This window comes from Pristiophorus japonicus, chromosome 10 (genome assembly GCF_044704955.1).
Source record: "Pristiophorus japonicus isolate sPriJap1 chromosome 10, sPriJap1.hap1, whole genome shotgun sequence".
In the NCBI taxonomy this organism is placed as follows: Eukaryota; Metazoa; Chordata; class Chondrichthyes; family Pristiophoridae; genus Pristiophorus; species Pristiophorus japonicus.
The window spans coordinates 211,448,821-211,468,964 of record NC_091986.1 but is presented as its reverse complement, the minus strand read 5'-3'; the positions used below and the strand labels follow the sequence as shown (position 1 = coordinate 211,468,964).

Here is a 20,144-nt window from a genome sequence, read left to right as displayed (position 1 = left end):
ACCACTGTCTGTCCCACCTGTGACAGAGACTGTAATTCCCATATTGGACTGTACAGTCACCTGAGAACTCACTTTTGGAGTGGAAGTAAGTCTTCCTCGATTTCGAGGGACTGCCTGTGATGATGATGACAGGACCAGACCATTTGGCCCAACTGGTCCGTGCCGGTATTTATGCTCCACAAGACCCTCATCCCATCTCATCCCATCAACATTATCATCCATTCTGTAAAACCTTCATGAGTTTCTCCAGCTTCCCCTTAAATGCATACAAATGTGTTAAGTGTTTGCAAATGAATACTTCAGAGCCTAAGAAATACGAGCAGGAGGAAGCCATTTGGCCCCTCGAGCCTGCTCCGCCATTCAATAAGATCATAAAAAGAAAGAAAGACTTACATTTCTATAGTGCCTTTCTTGACCACTGGACGTCCCAAAGCGCTTTACAGCCAATGAAGTGCTTTTTAGAGTGTAGTCACTGTTGTAATGTGGGAAATGTGACAGTCAATATGCGCACAGCAAGTTGCCACAAACAGCAATGTGATAATGACCAGATAATCTGTTTTTTAATGATGTTGATTGAAGGATAAATATTGGCCAGGACATTCGAAATAGTGCCACGGGATCTTTTACGTCCACCTGAGGGGTTTAACAAATCATTCGAAAGACGGCACCTCTGACAGTGCAGCGCTCCCTCAGCACTGCACCGGGAGTGTCAGCCTAGATTTTGTGCTCAAGCCTCTGGAGTGGGACTTGAACCCACAACCTTCTGACTCAGAGGCAAGTATCTTATTATGGGAGCTTGCTGTGCGCAAATTGGCTGCCGAGTTTGCTGCATTGCGATAGTGCCTGCACCTCTGAAAGTACTTCATTGGCTGTAAAGCAATGTGGGACGTCCTGAGGTCCTAAAAGGCGCTGTACAAAGGCAGCATAACTGAGACCGTCTCGTTCCACCTTTGTAACATCGCCTGTCTCCGTCCTTGCCTCAGCTTATCCATTCTACCTCTAGACTTGACTATTCAAATGCACTCCTGGCATTCCTCCCACATTCTACCCTATGTAAACTAGAGGTGATCCAAAACTTAGCTGCCTGTCCTATCTCGTACCAAGTCCCGCTCACCCATCACACCTGGGCTCAGTGACCAACATTGGCTTCCGGTTAAGCAACGCCTCGATTTCAAAATTCCCATCCTTATTTTCAAATCCCTCCATGGCCTCGCCCCCTCCCTATCTCTGTAATCTCCTCCAGCACCACAGCCCCCCGCCCCCCCCCCCGCCCAAGTTATCTGCGCTCCTCTAATTCTGCCCTCCTGAGCATCCCTGGTTATCATCGCTCCACCATTGGTGGCCATGCCTTCTGTTGCCTAGGCCCCAAGCTCTGGAACTCCCTGCCTAAACCTCCCCGCCTCTCTTTCCTGCTTCAAGACGCTCCTTAAAACCTACCTCTTTGACCAAGCTTTTGGTCACCTGTGCTAATTTCTACTTTTGCGGCTCGGTGTCAAATTTCTATCGCATAATACTCCTGTGAAGCGCCTTGGGACGTTTCACTACGTTAAAGGCGCTATATAAATAAAGTTGTTGTTATATAAATGCAAGTTATTTCTTATGAAAAAGTTAACATGAAGATGCAAGGAATCGAATATCTACTTAGGAACAACTTTAGGGGTATAAGGTCCGGTATAGATGCAGATCAATGATTGCAGTATGGGACACGAGGGCTTTCTAGCCACAGGGTGAATTTTGACTATCAAAAGAATGCAAAGAATGCGACTGTGTAGTGTAGGATGTCAGTTTAGACAGGCATCTCAAAGGCAGCGTGCTCAAGCTAGTTTAGGGGTAGTAAGGAGAAATGATTGATCAAAACTCAAATAGGTGGTCATTTCCTTGGGACCTCTCATGATCCACCACGTAACAACGGAGTTATGGTGGTAGAATGGGAGACGAGGAAGTTCACCCCATTGTCTTCCAATCTGCTTCTCCAGGTGCTGGTTCCTGACCCAGCTGCCCATTCCAGCGAGAGAGATGAATCAGATCATCCTGAGACCATCATAGGAGAAACGGCACAGAAACAGGCCATTCGGCCCAACCAGTCCATGCCGGTGTTTATGCTTCACTTGAGCCTCCTCCTGTCTTTCCCCATCTGAATCTATCAGCCTAACCCTCTATTCCCTTCTCCCTCATATCCTTGTCCAGCCTCCCCTTAAATGCATCTATAATATTCGCTTCAACCACTCCCTGTGGTAGCGAGTTCCACATTCTCACCACTCTCCAGGTAAAGATGTTTCCTTATTGGTTTTCTTGGTGACCATCTTAGATTGATGGCCTCTAGTCAACTCCTCCCAGCTGCCAAACCTTTCTAAGCCCAACATTTCGCAGTATGGCCTGATTGATTTTCCTTCCAGGCTCCTCACCCTCCCCCACCCCCCGGCCCCCGTCCTCCCCCTCTCCCTCAGGCCCTGAATCAGGTTGCTGTGTGATTTCCCTGGCACTGCTAACCTTCTGGGCGTACTGCCCAAGCAACTATTGCTCACGTGCCAATATAGATAGCGAGCTTGCTGGCAGGCTGGCCGACCATGTGGATTGAGCCAGTTCCCATCGTCTTGAGCCATTAACATGATTTGTTTCCCAGCGGTAGGGGTGGTGGGGCGGCAGGCGGGGGGGGGTGTCGCTGGATAGCAATCAGGGGCGGAGGAACCTTTGTCCGGCTTTGTCCCTCTCTCCAACCCAGGGCCGCTGAGAATAATCGCAATGCTCCAACACCTGCCTCAACATCAGCCGCCTTCTCAATCAGTAAGCTGTCTCACGTGTCTGCAAACCCGCCTTGATGTTTAAGCATTTCTGCCTGTCTCTCTCCTTGTAGCAAGGCCTTGCACGTAGCCAGAGACAGATTAGGCACAAATTCGCAAGTGCATAGGGCTACTCCCGAAGTTTAACCAGCTTGAACTTCATCGTCGCTGGGTCAAAACCCTGGAACTCCCTCACTAACAACACTGTGGGAGTACCTTCACCACACGAAGGGCAGCGGATCAAGAAGGCTTCTCGATTGCAATTAGGGATTGGCAATAAATGCCGGCCTTGCCAGCGATGCCCACATCCCGAGAATGAATAATAAAAAACTGTGTCACATGCAGCACAAGGTACCGATAAGCTTCCTACTGTTTGTTCAGCCAGCTGGGCCCGACATGTTAAGGTCGAAGTTCAACTGCGTCTGCTTGTCCATCTGAGTCGTGTTTGACCCCGAGCTGAGCTCGCAAATCAACATCCTCTCCACCACCAGGTCCACTTCCACCTCCGTAACCTCGCCCGCCTCCGCCCCTGCCTCGGCTCATCTGCTGCTGAAGCTCTCGCCCACTCGCCCATGCCATTGCTACCTCCAGACTGGACTATTCCAACGCTCTCCAGGCCGGTCTCACAGCTCCCCACCCTCTGTTAACCTGAGCTCATCCAAATCTCTGCTGTCCGTTTCCTAACTCGCACTAAGGGGACAAAATTGGCCCTTTTTTCAGAGGTCCCTTCGCGCCTCCAGGAGCGGCTAACGACGCAAGACACTTTCCCCCGGGGGGGGGCGGCGGGGGCACGGGGGGCGGTGGGGGGGGGGGGGGGCTATGCTACCGGCTCTTGGGAAATTGCCCCGGAGACTGCGGAGCCATCCCCACGGGTCACGCCCCATGCTGCTGCGCAACCGCCAATTACATCATTGCTGCGCTTGCCAGCCCCTTTCCGCCCCGTGGCCCGATGGTCTGGCCGACATCTGCACGCGGGTGCGAGTTAAAGGGGAGGTCGCTAGCACCCCGCTTCGCCATCTTTACTATTCTGCCGGCTCTCGGGTCGGTTTCAGGTCGCTGTCCCCCCCCGAGCGTGGTCGGTGCCACGATGGTGCAGCCCGGCACTCCGCTTTGGGTGCAGGGTTGCAGGGCCCGGCACCAGGCTGCCCCGGTGGTCCAGTGGAGGCCATCAGAGGCCTTGCGGAATGCGCAGCGCGGACTCCCCCACCCTTTAAGCGAAGGCGGGGGGGTGTTGAAGCGTGTCAGCGCTGCGCAGAGCATCCGCGTAGCGCTGCATAACTCGCCCCGTTAGCGCTGCTAGAACCACCCCTAATGAAGTGGAGCGCGTGAGATATCACACCACTTCCTTTGAGGGATGGGTAAGTCCAATTCAGCGGTGGGGGCGGGGGGCTGGACACAGGAAATCCCAGCCCCAGCAGGTTACCACCCCCAGTGCAGGGCTAGTTCACACCCAAAGTCCCGTTCGCCCATCACCCCTGTCCTCGCTGACCATTGGCTCCCAGTCTGGCAACACCTCGATTTTAAAATTCTCATCCTCATGTTCAAATCCCTCCATGGCCTCGCCCCCTCCCTATCTCTGTAATCTCCTCCAGCCCCACTCTCTTCTGAGATCTCTGCGCCTCACCAAATGTGGCCTCCTGTACTTCCCGATTTATATCAACCCACCATTGCCTTCAGCTGCCTAGACCTTAAGCTCTGAACTCCTTCCCTAAACCTCTCCACCTCTCTGCAACTCTTTCCTCCTTTAAGACGCTCCTTAAAACCTATCTTACCCAGAGAGTGGTGAGAAGGTGGAACTCGCTACCTCAGGGAGTGGTTGAGGCGAATAGTATCGATGCATTTAAGGGGAGGCTGGACAAGCAAATGAGGGGGTAGGGAATAGAGGGTTACGCTGATAGATTTAGATGAGGAAAGACAGGAGGAGGCTCGAGTGGAGCATAAACGCCAGCATGGACTGGTTGGGCTGAATGTCCTGTTTCTGTGTCGTATATCCCATGTAATCCTATGAACAATCCATCTCTCTGACCAAGCTTTTGGTCATCTGTCCTCATATTTCCTTCTGCGGCTCAGCGTCAAACGTTGACGCCCCTGTGACGCGCCTTGGGATGTTTTATTCATCATCATCATAGGCAGTCCCTCAGATTTGAGGAAGACTTGCTTCCACTCCTAAAGTGAGTTCTCTGGTGGCTGCACAGTCCAATACGAGAGCCACAGACTCTGTCACAGGTGGGACAGATAGTCGCCGAGGGAAGGGTTTGGTGGGACTTGTTTGCCGCACCCTCCTTCCGCTGCCTGCGCTTGACCTCTTCACGCTCTCGGTGTTGAGATTCGAAGAGCTCAGCGCCCTCCCGGATGCACGTTCTCCACCTCGGGCGTTCTTCGGCCAGGGACTCCCAGGTGTCAGTGGGGATGTCGCACTTTACCAGGGAAGCTTTGAGGGTATCCTTGTAACGTTTCCACTGCCCACCTTTGGCTCGTTTGCCATGAAGGAGCTACGCATTAAGCATTTGCTTAGGGAGTCTCGTGTCTGGCATGTGCACCATGTGGCCTGCCCAGCGAAGCTGATCGAGTGTGGTCAGTGCTTCAATACTGGGGATGTTGGCCTGGACGAGGACACTGATGTTGGTGCGCCTGTCCTCCCAGGGGATTTGTGGAATTTCGCGGAGACATCGTTTGTGATATATCTCCAGCGACTTGAGGTGTCTTCTGTACATTGTCCAGGCCTCTGATCCACACAGGAGAGCAGCTTTACTACAGCCCTGTAGACCATGAGCTTGGTAGTAGATTTGAGGGCCTGGTCTTCGAACACTGTGAGGTCATCCACCTTGGGAAAAAAACAAAAAAAGGGAATACTATTTGAATGGGGAGAAATTACAACATGCTGTGGTGCAGAGGGACCTGGGGGTCCTTGTGCATGAAACTCTTTTAGAGTCTACCTGCAAAACATAAAACATTAAACCGTGCCACCCGACCTGGGTGACACACCAGATATTTAGAAGGCCCTTTTTTTTCCTTTTTTTTGGTTTTTTTTTTGTGTTTTTCTTTTTCTTTGTTTTTTTTTTTGGGCACTAAAATCACAATTTTTCCCCAGTGCCCCCTATAAAAGGGAAAGTGACACTAAAAGCACCGGCAATTAAAACAAATTAAACTTTAAAACGTAAAATCAAATTAAAATTTGGTTGCCGGGCGTGATGATGCACTCCAGTCCCTCCGGTGCCCACCTCTCGCGGAAGGCCGCGAGCGTACCGGTGGACACCGCGTGCTCCATCTCCAAGGACACCCTGGACCGGATGTAAGAGCAGAAGAGAGGCAGGCAGTCAGGTTGAACGACCCCCTCGACCGCCCGCTGCCTGGACCGGCTGATGGCACCCTTGGCCGTGCCCAGGAGCAGTCCTACGAGGAGGCCCTCGGACTTACCCGCTCCCCTCCGCACAGGGTGCCCAAAGATCAGGAGAGTGGGACTGAAGTGCAGCCAGAATTTCAGGAGCAGCCCCTTCAAATAATGGAACAGGGGCTGCAACCTCGTGCACTCAATAAAAACATGGAACACGGACTCCTCCAGACTGCAGAAATTGCAGGCGGCCTGGGAGTCCGTGAACCGGCTTAAAAATTTGTTGCACGGCACTGCTCCGTGCACCACCCTCCAGGCCAAGTCCCCGATGAATAGTGGGAGGACCCCTGCGTAGAGTGCCCTCCATCGGGGACCCCCGCCTCCTCCGGATGGCAAGATGGTACGCCATGGCGTGTCCGGACGGCAGGCGAGGATGGCAAAGTTGAGAGTGTGCAGGAGCAGCCCGTACAAGAAACCCCTCCGCGCGGAACTGAAAGGCATGGAGGGGATTTCCCCGAGGCGGCTCAAGTTGTGAGGTGCCGGCCCCCGAGGGAGGTTCCGGGGTTTGGCGCCGATGAGGAATTCCGTCCGGACGGGGGTCAGTTCCGACGGGATCTCCCCACGTGCTTGAAATCCCAAAAAGTTAGTTTGCAGGTGCAGCAGGTAATCAGGAAGGCGAATGGAATGTTGGCCTTCATTGCGAGAGGGATGGAGTACAAAAGCAGGGAGGTCCTGCTGCAACTGTACAGGGTATTGGTGAGGCCGTACCTGGAGTACTGCGTGCAGTTTTGGTCACCTTACTTAAGGAAGGATATACTAGCTTTGGAATTGGTACAGAGACGATTCAGTAGGCTGATTCCGGAGATGAGGGGGTTACCTTATGATGATAGATTGAGTAGACTGGGTCTTTACTCGTTGGAGTTCAGAAAGATGAGGGGTGATCTTATAGAAACATTTAAAATCATGAAAGGGATAGACAAGATAGAGGCAGAGCGGTTGTTTCCACTGGTCGGGGAGACTAGAACTAGGGGGCACAGCCTCAAAATACGGGGGAGCCAATTTAAAACCAAGTTGAGAAGGAATTTCTTCTCCCAGAGGGTTGTGAATCTGTGGAATTCTCTGCCCAAGGAAGCAGTTGAGGCTAGCTCATTGAATGTATTCAAGTCACAGAGAGATAGATTTTTAACCAATAAGGGAATTAAGGGTTATGGGGAGTGGACGGGTAAGTGGAGCTGAGTCCACGACCAGATCAGCCATGATCTTGTTGAATGGCAGAGCAGGCTCGAGGGGCTAGATGGCCTACTCCTGTTCCTAATTCTTATGTTCTTATGTTCTTACATTCTTTTACCATGTTTTACTCAGGTGCTATATAAATGTAAGTTGTGATCACAGTAGATACTGAGCCCTGGATATCTGAGTGTATGTTCTTCCGCACGACTTCTAGGCAATGCCTTCTACTGGTGATCCCTCCATGTCTCAGTTTCCCCATCGGCGAATGGGCTGGACCTTTGCTTTCAGTGCAGTGGGAATGACCTGTGAAACATTCCTGCTGTCAGGGAGCACTCGCGGTCCAAAGCCATGCTGTCAATGGAAGCTGGTGGATGCATGGGCCCACAGCGGCAAGGGCAACCACCGGAAGCCTCTTGCAAATAAGCAGTTTAATTTAAGCATACTATATCGTGATAGGTGTAATGTACGCACCTGTGAATATGCCACAGGTTTGTCGAGCTGTTGCGTGGTGTGATGGTGCTGCAGTGGTAAGCATAGTTGCCTTTTAAGCTGTTGACCTGGATTCCATTCCCAGTTGTCACATCTCTTACTTTATACTTGAGGATAAAGTGATCCTCTGATGACTCTGGTTGTACGCAGTTCTTACAATTGCATCTCTTGGCTTTCATGGCCAAGGTGGCAATCGGCCGGTCCAGGCAGCGGGTGGTCGAGGGGGTCGTTCAGCCCGACTGCCTGCCTCTCTTCTGCTGTTACATCCGAGCTGAAGACGGAGCACGTGGTGTCCACTGGTACGCTCGCGGCCTTCCGCGCAAGGTGGGCACCGGAGGGACTGGAGTGCATCATCACCCCCGGCAACCAAATTTTAATTGGAGTTATTTCACACCAAAAGTTTAACTTGTTTATTTGTCGGTTTAGTCCCCCTTTAATAAGGGGGTACTTGTATTAATGTTCAACTAAAATAGTTGTAGAGCTGTTGAGTTGGGGGAGTGGCTTAGCCAGTCACATGATGTTGGGTTTTGGGGGGCCCACAATGAGGCAGGTGGTTGTGAGCCTGGTGGATGAACTGGTAATGTGTAGTGTGATTGTTAAACCTTTGCTAATAAACCAACAAGTTCTCAATAGAAAGATGTTGCTATGAATTCTTGGGCAAAGAACCCATGAAGCAAATGCTTTCTAATCGGATTTGCTTCATTGTTAATGCAGAGTGCAAATATTCTATGGCCCTATCTCTTACTGCACGTTTGCATTTGAATGGATCGGGGATGGCCATGTGCGGAGAATACAGAGCGTCCACACAACTCCAGTCCAGTGTTTCAAAATCTCCATCTTTGTTATTTGATTGTTCAGTTTAATTGGATTATGATTTTCCAGCAACATTGGACTCTCAGCTCTTGCCCCGTGGGATTATTTCTTTGCTTGTAATATTCAAGTTATGTCCATAATATTTTGTGAGGGCACCTCCTGCATTGAACAGTTCCTCATTGCTCTGCTTATCCCAGAATGTAACCCCTCAGGGTAATGAAGGATTTGCATTTTATTAGAGCCTATATCTGACCTTGCTCAAGAACATTTCCGTTCAGGCATTCGGGTGTGGTTTGCTTGTTCATTCATAAGTGAATTCTTCTAAATTCATTCCCACCTTTCCCTGCCTCCATTCCCACCTTTCCTGTTTGTCTCCGTTTTGCTACAGCGGCTATTATGCCTCCAAACGTTTCTTTTCCCTGTTCTTCCCAAGCTCCAAATACCAACCATCTCTCTCCTCTTCATCCGCCCTCCATCTTCATTGCGCTGATACGAAAACACTTTGTACCAACGCCTTCTTTTCCAAGGTCTCTGACCTGTGCAAATCCTTCCACCTTTCAGGTGTCAGCCGTGGCTCAGTGGGCAGCACTCTCGCCTCTAATAAGAACATAAGAACGTCAGAAATAGGAGCAGGAGTAGGCCAAATAATGCCAAGCTCGAGTTTTAAAAACCTGGAGATTGTGGGAAGGACGAGGAAGACTTGCATTTATATAGCACCTTTCACAACTTCAGGGTGTACTTTACCATATTTATTTTGAAGTGTGGTCACTGTTGCAATGTCGGAAATAGAAATATAGAAACATAGAAAATAGGTGCAGGAGCAGGCCATTCAGCCCTTCTAGCCTGCACCGCCATTCAATGAGTTCATGGCTGAACATGAAACTTCAGTACCCCCTTCCTGCTTTCTCGCCATACCCCTTGATCCCCCGAGTAGTAAGGACTTCATCTAACGCCCTTTTGAATATATTTAGTGAATTGGCCTCAACTACTTTCTGTGGTAGAGAATTCCACAGGTTCACCACTCTCTGGGTGAAGAAGTTTCTCCTCATCTCGGTCCTAAATGGCTTACCCCTTATCCTCAGACTGTGACCCCTGGTTCTGGACTTCCCCAACATTGGGAACATTCTTCCTGCATCTAACCTGTCTAAACCCGTCAGAATTTTAAACGTTTCTATGAGGTCCCCTCTCATTCTTCTGAACTCCAGTGAATACAAGCCCAGTTGATCCAGTCTTTATTGATAGGTCAGTCCCACCATCCCGGGAATCAGTCTGCTGAATCTTCGCTGCACTCCCTCAATAGCAAGAATGTCCTTCCTCAAGTTAGGAGACCAAAACTGTACAGAATACTCCAGGTGTGGCCTCACCAAGGCCCTGTACAACTGTAGCAACACCTCCCTGCCCCTGTACTCAAATCCCCTTGCTTGAAGGCCAACATGCCATTTGCTTTCTTAACCGCCTGCTGTACCTGCATGCGAACCTTCAATGACTGATGTACCATGACACCCAGGTCTCGTTGCACCTTCCCTTTTCCTAATCTGTCACCATTCAGATAATAGTCTGTCTCTCTGTTTTTACCACCAAAGTGGATAACCTCACATTTATCCACATTATACTTCATCTGCCATGCATTTGCCCACTCACCTAACCTATCCAAGTCACTCTGCAGCCTCATAGCATCCTCCTCGCAGCTCACACTGCCACCCAACTTAGTGTCATCCGCAAATTTGGAGATACTACATTTAATCCCCTCGTTTAAATCATTAATGTACAATGTAAACAGCTGGGGCCCCAGCACAGAACCTTGCGGTACCCCACTAGTCACTGCCTGCCATTCTGAAAAGTACCCATTTACTCCTACTCTTTGCTTCCTGTCTGACAACCAGTTCCCAATCCATGTCAGCACAATACCCCCAATCCCATGTGCTTTAACTTTGCACATTAATCTCTTGTGTGGGACCTTGTCGAAAGCCTTCTGAAAGTCCAAATATACCACATCAACTGGTTCTCCTTTGTCCACTTTACTGGAAACATCCTCAAAAAATTCCAGAAGATTTGTCAAGCATGATTTCCCTTTCACAAATCCATGCTGACTTGGACCTATCATGCCACCTCTTTCCAAATGCGCTGCTATGACATCCTTAATAATTGATTCCATCATTTTACCCACTACTGAGGTCAGGCTGACCGGTCTATAATTCTCTGTTTTCTCTCTCCCTCCTTTTAAAAAAAGTGGGGTTACATTGGCTACCCTCCACTCCATAGGAACTGATCCAGAGTCTATGGAATGTTGGAAAATAACTGTCAATGCATCCGCTATTTCCAAGGCCACCTCCTTAAGTACTCTGGGATGCAGTCCATCAGGCCCTGGGGATTTATCGGCCTTCAATCCCATCAATTTCCCCAACACAATTTCCCGACTAATAAAGATTTCCCTCAGTTCCTCCTCCTTACTAGACCCTCTGACCCCTTTTATATCCGGAAGGTTGTTTGTGTCCTCCTGAGTGAATACCGAACCAAAGTACTTGTTCAATTGGTCTGCCATTTCTTTGTTCCCCGTTATGACTTCCCCTGATTCTGACTGCAGGGGACCTACGTTTGTCTTTACTAACCTTTTTCTCTTTACATACCTATAGAAACTTTTGCAATCCGCCTTAATGTTCCCTGCAAGCTTCTTCTCATACTCCATTTTCCCTGCCCTAATCAAACCCTTTGTCCTCCTCTGCTGAGTTCTAAATTTCTCCCAGTCCCCGGGTTCGCTGCTATTTCTGGTCAATTTGTATGCCACTTCCTTGGCTTTAATACTATCCCTGATTTCCCTTGATAGCCACGGTTGAGCCACCTTCCCTTTTTTATTTTTACGCCAGACAGGAATGTACAATTGTTGTAATTCATCCATGCGGTCTCTAAATGTCTGCCATTGCCCATCCACAATCAACCCCTTAAGTATCATTCGCCAATCTATCCTAGCCAATTCACGCCTCATACCTTCAAAGTTACCCTTCTTTAAGTTCTGGACCATGGTCTCTGAATTAACTGTTTCATTCTCCATCCTAATGCAGAATTCCACCATATTATGGTTACTCTTCCCCAAGGGGCCTCGCACAATGAGATTGCTAATTAATCCTCTCTCATTACACAACACCCAGTCTAAGATGGCCTCCCCCCTAGTTGGTTCCTCGACATATTGGTCTAGAAAACCATCCCTTATGCACTCCAGGAAATCCTCCTCCACCGTATTGCTTCCAGTTTGGTTAGCCCAATCTATGTGCATATTAAAGTCACCCATTATAACTGCTACACCTTTATTGCATGCACCCCTAATTTCCTGTTTGATGCCCTCCCCAACATCACTGCTACTGTTTGGAGGTCTGTACACAACTCCCACTAATGTTTTTTGCCCTTTGGTGTTCTGCAGCTCTACCCATATAGATTCCACATCATCCAAGCTAATGTCTTTCCTAACTATTGCATTAATCTCCTCTTTAACCAGCAATGCTACCCCACCTCCTTTTCCTTTTATTCTATCCTTCCTGAATGTTGAATACCCCTGGATGTTGAGTTCCCAGCCCTGATCATCCTGGAGCCACATCTCCGTAATCCCAATCACATCATATTTGTTAACGTCTATTTGCACAGTTAATTCATCCACCTTATTGCGGATACTCCTTGCATTAAGACACAAAGCCTTCAGGCTTGTTTTTTTAACACCCTTTGTCCTTTTAGAATTTTGCTGTACAGTGGCCCTTTTTGTTCTTTGCCTTAGGTTTCTCTGCCCTTCACTTTTCCTCATCTCCTTTCTGTCTTTTGTCTCCCTCTGTCTCCCTGCATTGGTTCCCATCCCCCTGCCATATTAGTTTAACTCCTCCCCAACAGCACTACCAAACACTCCCCCTTGGACATTGGTTCCGGTCCTGCCCAGGTGCAGACCGTCCGGTTTGTACTGGTCCCACCTCCCCCAGAACCGGTTCCAATGCCCCAGGAATTTGAATCCCTCCCTGCTGCACCACTGCTCAAGCCATGTATTCATCTGCGCTATCCTGCGATTCCTACTCTGACTAGCATGTGGCACTGGTAGCAATCCCGAGATTACTACTTTTGAGGTCCTACTTTTTAATTTAGCTCCTAGCTCCTTAAATTCGTTTCGTAGGACCTCAGCCCTTTTTTTACCTTAAATGCACAGCAAGGTCCCACAAACAGAAATAACCAGATAATCTCTTTTTTTTTAGTGATGTTGGTTGAGGGATAAATATTGACCAGGACACTGGGGGGAGAGCTCCCCTGCTCATCTTCAAAATAGTGCCTTGGGATCTTTTACGTCCGCTTGAGAGGGAAAACAGGGCCTCGGTTTAATGTCTCATCCGAAAGATGGCACCTCCGACTCCCTCGGTGCTGAACTAAAGCGCCACCTTGGATTATGTCCTCAAGACCCTGGAGTAGGACTTGAGCCCACATCCTTCTGACTCAGAGACAGGTGATCATATCGAAAAGTATAAGATTATGAGGGGGCTTGACAAGGTGGATGCAGAGAGGATGTTTCCACTGATAGAGGGGACTAGAACTAGAGGGCATAATCTTACAATAAGGGGCCGCCCATTTAAAACAGAGATGAGGAGGAATTTCTTCTGTCAGAGGGTTGTAAATCTGTGGAATTCGCTGCCTCAGAGAACTGTGGAAGCTGGGACATTGAATAAATTTTAGACAAAAAGAGACAGTTTCTTCACCGATAAGGGAATAAGGGGTTATGGGGAGTTGTCTTCTCCCCAATTTTTCCCAGTCTTAGTGATGTCCTGCACTGTGGGCCTTGCCCTGGGATTCTGAGCATTATATATATATATGCATAGATGGTCTTGGCTGGGGATCTTGACGGAGGCAGCTGAATCATCATCATCATCATCGACAGTCCCTCAGAATCGAGGAAGACTTGTTTCCACTCTTAAAATGAGTCCTTAGGTGGCCGAACAGTCCAATACGAGAACCACAGCCCCTGTCACAGGTGGGACAAACAGTCGTTGAGGGTAAGGGTGGGTGGGACTGGTTTGCCGGACGCTCCTTCCGCTGCCTGCACTTGCTTTCTGCATGCTCTCGGCGATGAGACGCAAGGTGTTCAGCGCCCTCCCGGATGCACTTCCTCCACTTAGGGCGGTCTTTGGCCAGGGACTCCCAGGTGTCGGTGGGGATGTCGCACTTTATCAGGGAGGCTTTGAGGGTGTCCTTGTAACGTTTCCTCTGCCCACTTTTGGCTCGTTTGCCGTGGAGAGTTCCGAGTGGAGCGCGTTGCTTTGGGAGTCTCATGTCTGGCATGCGGAGAACAGACACACCAACGTTAGCGTCCTTGACCAGGCCAGCACCTCCAGAATTGAAGCACTGACCACACTTGATCAGCTCCACTGGGCAGGCCACGTTGTCCTCATGGCCAGACACGAGACTCCCAAAGGCAGCTGAAACCTGTAAGGTCGCCACGTTTTGTTAAGGTGGGTGGCATGGAGCAGGAGAGGGGGGGGGGGGCGGGGGTGACATTGTGGAAACATCGCTTGAAAGCTGACACCGGTGTCAATTCACGGCAAGCTCTGCCGACCTAACCTCCGTACCTCGAGAAAGAGTTCAGTGGGGGAATCGCAGTTTGAAATTTCCAGACAGCCCGCTCAAACGGCAGACGAGGCCGGTCACAGGTTGAAGGTTGGCCAATCCAAGCACGTGCTACTCGTTATTTCTACTGACTCCTATTGTCCTTCATCCTGAGCTGGGTACCGCTCGCCTGTTGTTCCACGTCCACTGGTAGCGGTGAGGGGGGTTTCCAGCTCAGCGCTCAGTTTGAGGTGCGGTCGATTAGCTTACGTAGAAGGACCGTCGTTTAACAGGCCTGAAAGATTTTCCTTCTTTCTTTCTTCCTTTGTGCGATTACACTCCTGATTGCGTGATTATTCTCCTTTTTTGGAATCTTGTATCTTGTGCTGAAAAGACCAATTCTTGCTGTTGACCTCCGTGACCCTTTGGTGGGGAGGTGCCATTTTGTTGCCTTATTTTTCTTAAATACAGATTAAACGATTGTTTCATCGATATCAAAGCCTCGGGGAAGTCGACGCTTTTACTATATTAGTATAACATGCCGGGAATTCTTTTTTTTTTAAATGGAAGGTTCTTTTTTTCTCTTTAAATAATTATTCGCTTCTTTTTTGGCAAACCGTGCTGTTTTTTTTGAATTCTTCCCTTTGTTCTCCTCATCTTTTTTTTTGAACCTAGGAGCCAACACAAAGAGACAAGCTGATGATATAACCAGTAATGATGGTGGTGAAGATGAAGGTATCTTTTTGTGCTCGACCCCCAACCCCCTCCCTCTCGATGCATGAGAACCGGCCTTTCGACGTTTTTCCAACCCGTTTTTTTTTTCTTTCTTTACTTAAGCACATTCCGTGTGCATCCCGAGGTTTTTTTTTTTCTTCTTCTTCTTCGTCTTCATCCCGAATGTTGACTTGCTTCACTGAATAAACTTCCATTGGGGCCGGAGGGGGTAAATAGGTGAATGGGATTTCTTTGTGTGTCATGATATGCTTTTCCAGGCCGCTCGACCATGCGCTATGTGTGGTAGGTCTCTGTCACCACCCCCTCACCTCCCCCAAACCTCCCGCCCCCACCTCCCTCTGGTGCCTCACCCCTCTGAGTCTAGACAAGCCGTTGACAGGCCGCTTGTCTGCGGGGGGATCGCGGTGTAGCACGCCCCGTATCTTCGACAAGTGTCACTTCCCGGAGGCCCCACCACTTGGCAGAGGGAGAGGTTTCCCCCCCGCCCCGCTTAGTTTGGGAGCTTGATGCCCAGTCTGCCATTCCGTCTGAAAGCAGCGAACCCACTTTGGATGGGGGTCGGGATGAGGGGTGGGGGGGAGTCGGGATGGGGGATGGGGGGATGGTGGAGGGGGGTGGGGGGTGTGGGGGATGGTGGAGAGGGGGGATGGGGGGGTGGTAGTGGGGGGGTTTGGGATGGAGGATGGGGGAGAGGGGGCATGGGGAATTGGGGGGGTGGAGGATATGGTGGGATGGTGGGGGGATTTGGGATGGGGGATGGGGTGAGGGGGATGGGGGGTGGGGGGAGGGGGGATGGTGGGGGAGGGGGTGGAATGGGGGGATGGGGGATGGTGGCGGAGGGGCGGTCAGGATGGGGGACGTTGGGGGAGGGGGATGGTGGGGGGATTCGGGATGGGGGATGGGGAGGGGGGACGGTGGGTGACGGGGGGGGTCGGGATGGTGGACGTTGAGGGGGGATTTGGGTGGGGGATAGGGAGGGGGGAAGGGGGATGGGGTGAGGAGGGGATGGTGGGGGAAGGGGTGGTGGGGGAGGGGGGATGTTGTGTGGGGATTGGGATGGGGATGGGGCAGGGAAGGGATGGTGGGGGGGATGGTGGAGGAAGGGGGATGGGGAATGGGGGGGAGGAGGGTAGGATGGGATGGTGGGGGGATTCGGGATGGGGGATGGGGAGGGGGAAGGGGGATGGGGTGAGGGGGGATGGTGGGGGAGGGGTGATCGGGATGGGGGACGTTGGGGGAGGCGGGTGGTGGAGGAGGGGGGAATGTTTTGGGGGCGGCGGCAGGACCTGCGATCATCTCGGTCCCGATGTCTCGGTCCCACGCCGAGCAGCAAAGTTACCAGCTGAGCCAACGTGGGGAGTTGAAAGGTTGTCCTCGTTCTCGGCGTGCTGATGGGAGGAGCGTGGCATCAAAGGCACTGGGGAGGCACTTGGAACCGTGCCTGCCCGTCGGGTACACTGCGGGATCGAGCACAGTGCAGGCTCTTACACCCCGCCCAATTTCAATCCTCGCTGTCGATGTGTAAAAACTGGCGCGTCACCCGATCCCATGGGTTTGCTGCCTGGCGGAAGTTAGGTTAATCAATACCCCCCCCCCACCCCACCCAGCTCCCACCTCTCCCCCCCACATCACCACCCCTCCCCCACCCACCCTCCAGTCAACAGCCGAACACAATCACATCCGAGCCCAGGCAGTGGGTTACGACGGGCTATTCGACCAGATGAAGATCGCAGTTCAGCCCTCTCTGTTCATCATGACAAAGGAATGCAGATTAAAGCTCGGGAGAGACAGTGCTTAATGCATGAACCTAATTGAAATCTTCCACCTTGTTGAAAGTGTGACATTTTTGAGTCATTGGAGGAGCCATCAGGGAAAGTTTCTCATTCCATCCGGAGACAGAGTGGCATGTTTGGAGCCCTGACCATGTTCGCCCATAAAGAATGCTGTGATCCCATTGAACGTTAGCAGTTTGACCCGACTCCTCTTAAACCCATCCTATATCATTACAAGAGATGTGTGCGTGTGTGTGTGTGTGTGTGTACGTTCGTAGCTGTGTGCGTGTGTGTGCGCGTGGCGTGCGATTTAATTGCCCCCATGTATCTGAGGTCATACCTTTCGTTTTCTTGCAGATATTCACGACAATGGCCCCAAGCCGGTCATGGTGTACATTCACGGTGGGTCCTACATGGAAAGCACCGGCAACCTGATCGACGGCAGCATTCTGGCCAGCTACGGGAACGTCATCGTTGTAACGCTCAACTACAGGCTGGGGGTCTTGGGTGAGTGACCGGGTTGGCTTCTGTATTTCTCCATTGATGGGACTCGCCACATGTTGGGTGGAACATTCGGTTGCATGGTGCTACAGGGGCGCTAAAGGGTTAGCGCCGCTCGGCAACTTCAGTGCGTGGTTGCCGGCGGCGCTGAGGAGTATCGCCCGGGAGCGTAGCGCCGCTGTGCAATGCCCCCGGTCGCGACACAGAGGCAAAACTTTGGTTTGTTCGTCACCCGTAGCGACCCGCGGTGACATCGCCGGAGAAAGCCTGGTGAGCAGAGCTGTCCCGGGCGCTACGGGAGGTAACTGTGACCGATTTTGGGGAATTGATTTTTTTTGTGGTGATTTGACTTTGTTTGAGGTGAGCAATGTATAGGGAATGTTATTTGTGAGTTGTGGGATGATATGTTTTTTTGCAGGGAGGCCTCTCTTAGGGCAGTACGAAGCCGGCTCTTTATCGCGGGATATTCGGTTGTGCACCCGGCCGAGCGCCCTAAGAGAATGTGTCAAACGCTTCCCTTAACGCTCTCAGGGCGCAGGAACTGAATTTTGCCGGGCTCGGTGCTAAAACTCTTCTGTCGTTAAATTTAGCGCCCGTGTGATATTAGTGCCTTAGGAGCCCTTCGACTGAAATTCTAGCCCATTGACCTGGGACCACAGTCCTTTGCTTCTAAAGGACGATTCATCACCATTATCATCATTGACAGTCCCTCGAAATTGAGGAAGACTTGCTTCCACTCTAAAAGTGAGTTCTCAGGTGACTGAACAGTCCAATACGGGAATTACAATCTCTGTCACAGGTGGGACAGACAGTGGTTGAGTGAAAGGGTGGGTGGGGAGTCTGGTTTGCCACACGCTCCTTCCGCTGCCTGCGCTTGGTTTCTGCACGCTCTCGGCGACGAGACTCGAGGTGCTCAGCGCCCTCCCGGATGCTCTTCCACCACTTAGGGCGGTCTTTGGCCAGGGACTCCCAGGTTTCGGTGGGGATGTTGCACTTTATTAAAGAGGCTTTGAGGGTGTCCTTGAAACGTTTCCTCTGCCCACCTGGTTCTGAAGTTAACAATTTCTCTATAAATAACGAACTGAGGTTTTTTTGCAAATTCGTTTTTTATGGGATGTGGGCATCGCTGGAGAGGCCAGCATTTATTGCCAATCTCCAATTGCCCTTTAGAAGGTGATGGTGAGTCGTGTGGTAATGGTGCTCACAAACCTCACTTATACTGATTTCACTGAGGTGTTCCCGTCTCCTGGTGCTGGAGCAGAGACGGATGGGAATGGTACATGCTACAAGTGTCAGCATTCCATCACGTTAAATTGTGGATCCCAGTTTCTGCAGGGAAAGGGCACATCATCCATAGGAAAACACTTCATAAGAACATAAGAAATAGGAGCAGGAGTAGGCCATTTGGACCCCTCGAGCCTGCTCCGCCATTTAATAAGATCTTGGCTGATCTGATCTTGGGCTCAGCTCCACTTCCCTGCCCGCTCCCCACCTCACTGTATAACAGGAAATCCTGGTGGGTTTTTGAGCTAAGAACTCGACAAGGTAGATGCACAGAGGATGTTTCTCCTGGTGGGGGCATCTCAAACTAAGGGGCATAGTTTCAGAATAAGGGGTCGCTCATTTAGAACTGAGATGAGGAGGAATTTCTTCTGTAAATCTGTGGAATTCTCTGCCCCAGAGAGCTATGGAGGCTGGGTCATTGAATATATTTAAGGCGGAGATTGACAGATTTTTGAGCGATAAGGGAATAAAGGGTTATGGGGAGCGGGCGGGGAAGTGGAGCTTAATCCATGATCAGATCAGCCATGATCGTATTAAATGGCAGAGCAGGCTCGAGGGGCCAAATGGCCTACTCCTGCTCCTATTTCTTATGTTGTTATATTCATGCTTATTTTGAGCTTTCATTCTCTTTGATAAGTACAACGACCCACTAACCTTGATTGTTGTCCATAACAGCCCTTCGTAATTATCTGCATGCAGAGCTCTTGAGCAGTGCTGATCCAATCCTCATTATCAGATTCCTGGGGCGTTATGGAGCTGACGTTGTGTGGTCTGTGCTGTTTCTTTTGATCCATGTGGGCTATCCTTTGAATTGCACTAATGCTTCATTCTATGCTTTCGATGGGCCCGTTGTCCAGCGCTCATAAGGTGAATAAGATTTGAACCTGTGTTGGAATTAAAGTGTGATGGTTCCCCCAGTGAAAACTTTGAAAGGTATAAGATTATGAGGGGGTTTGACAAGGTGGATGCAGAGAGGATGTTTCCACTGATGGGGGAGACTAGAACTAAGGGGCATAATCTCAGAATAAGGGGCTGCCCATTTAAAACTGAGATGAGGAGGAATTTCTTCTCTCAGAGGGTTGTAAATCTATGGAATTCACTGCCTCAGAGAGCTGTGGAAGCTGGGACATTGAATAAATTTAAGACAGAGATCGACAGCTTCTTAACCGATAAGGGAATAAGGGGTTATGGGGAGCGGGCAGGGAAGTGGAGCTGAGTCCATGATCGGATCAGCCATGATCATATTAAATGGCGGAGCAGGCTCGAGGGACCGTATGGCCTATTCCTGCTCCTATTTCTTATGTTCTTATTAAATGAGATGTGAAGAGGAACAGAGGGACCTGGGATACTGAGGTGAATGATCAGCCATGATCTTATTGAGTGGTGGTGCAGGCTTGAAGGGCCGAATGGCCTACTCCCGCACCTATTTTCTATGTTTCTATGACCTTGGATGCATGTCCACAGATCTCTGAAGGTAACAGGACAGGTCGTTAAGGTGGTTAAGAAGGCATACGATACTTGCCTTTATTAGCCGAGGCATAGAATACAAGAGCAGGGGGGCTCTGCTTGAATTGTATAAAACACTGGTTAGGCCATAGCTGGAGTACTGCTTTCAGTTCTGGTCACCACAGGAAAGATGTGATG

The 20,144-nt window shown here is 50.4% G+C and overlaps 1 protein-coding gene across 2 annotated transcripts in view; it reads left to right on the top strand.

The window, feature by feature from the left end:
- Positions 1 to 20,144, top strand: part of nlgn4xa (neuroligin 4 X-linked a) — a 434,038-nt gene that overhangs the window by 170,308 nt on the left and 243,586 nt on the right. The window contains exons 2-3 of one of the 2 annotated variants that reach the window (XM_070891647.1): positions 14,884 to 14,943; positions 17,073 to 17,222. In XM_070891647.1, coding sequence (XP_070747748.1) covers positions 14,884 to 14,943; positions 17,073 to 17,222 — 210 coding nt within the window. Of the gene's footprint in view, positions 1 to 14,883; positions 14,944 to 17,072; positions 17,223 to 20,144 lie in introns of those variants that run through there. The other variant, XM_070891648.1, reaches the window with a different exon arrangement.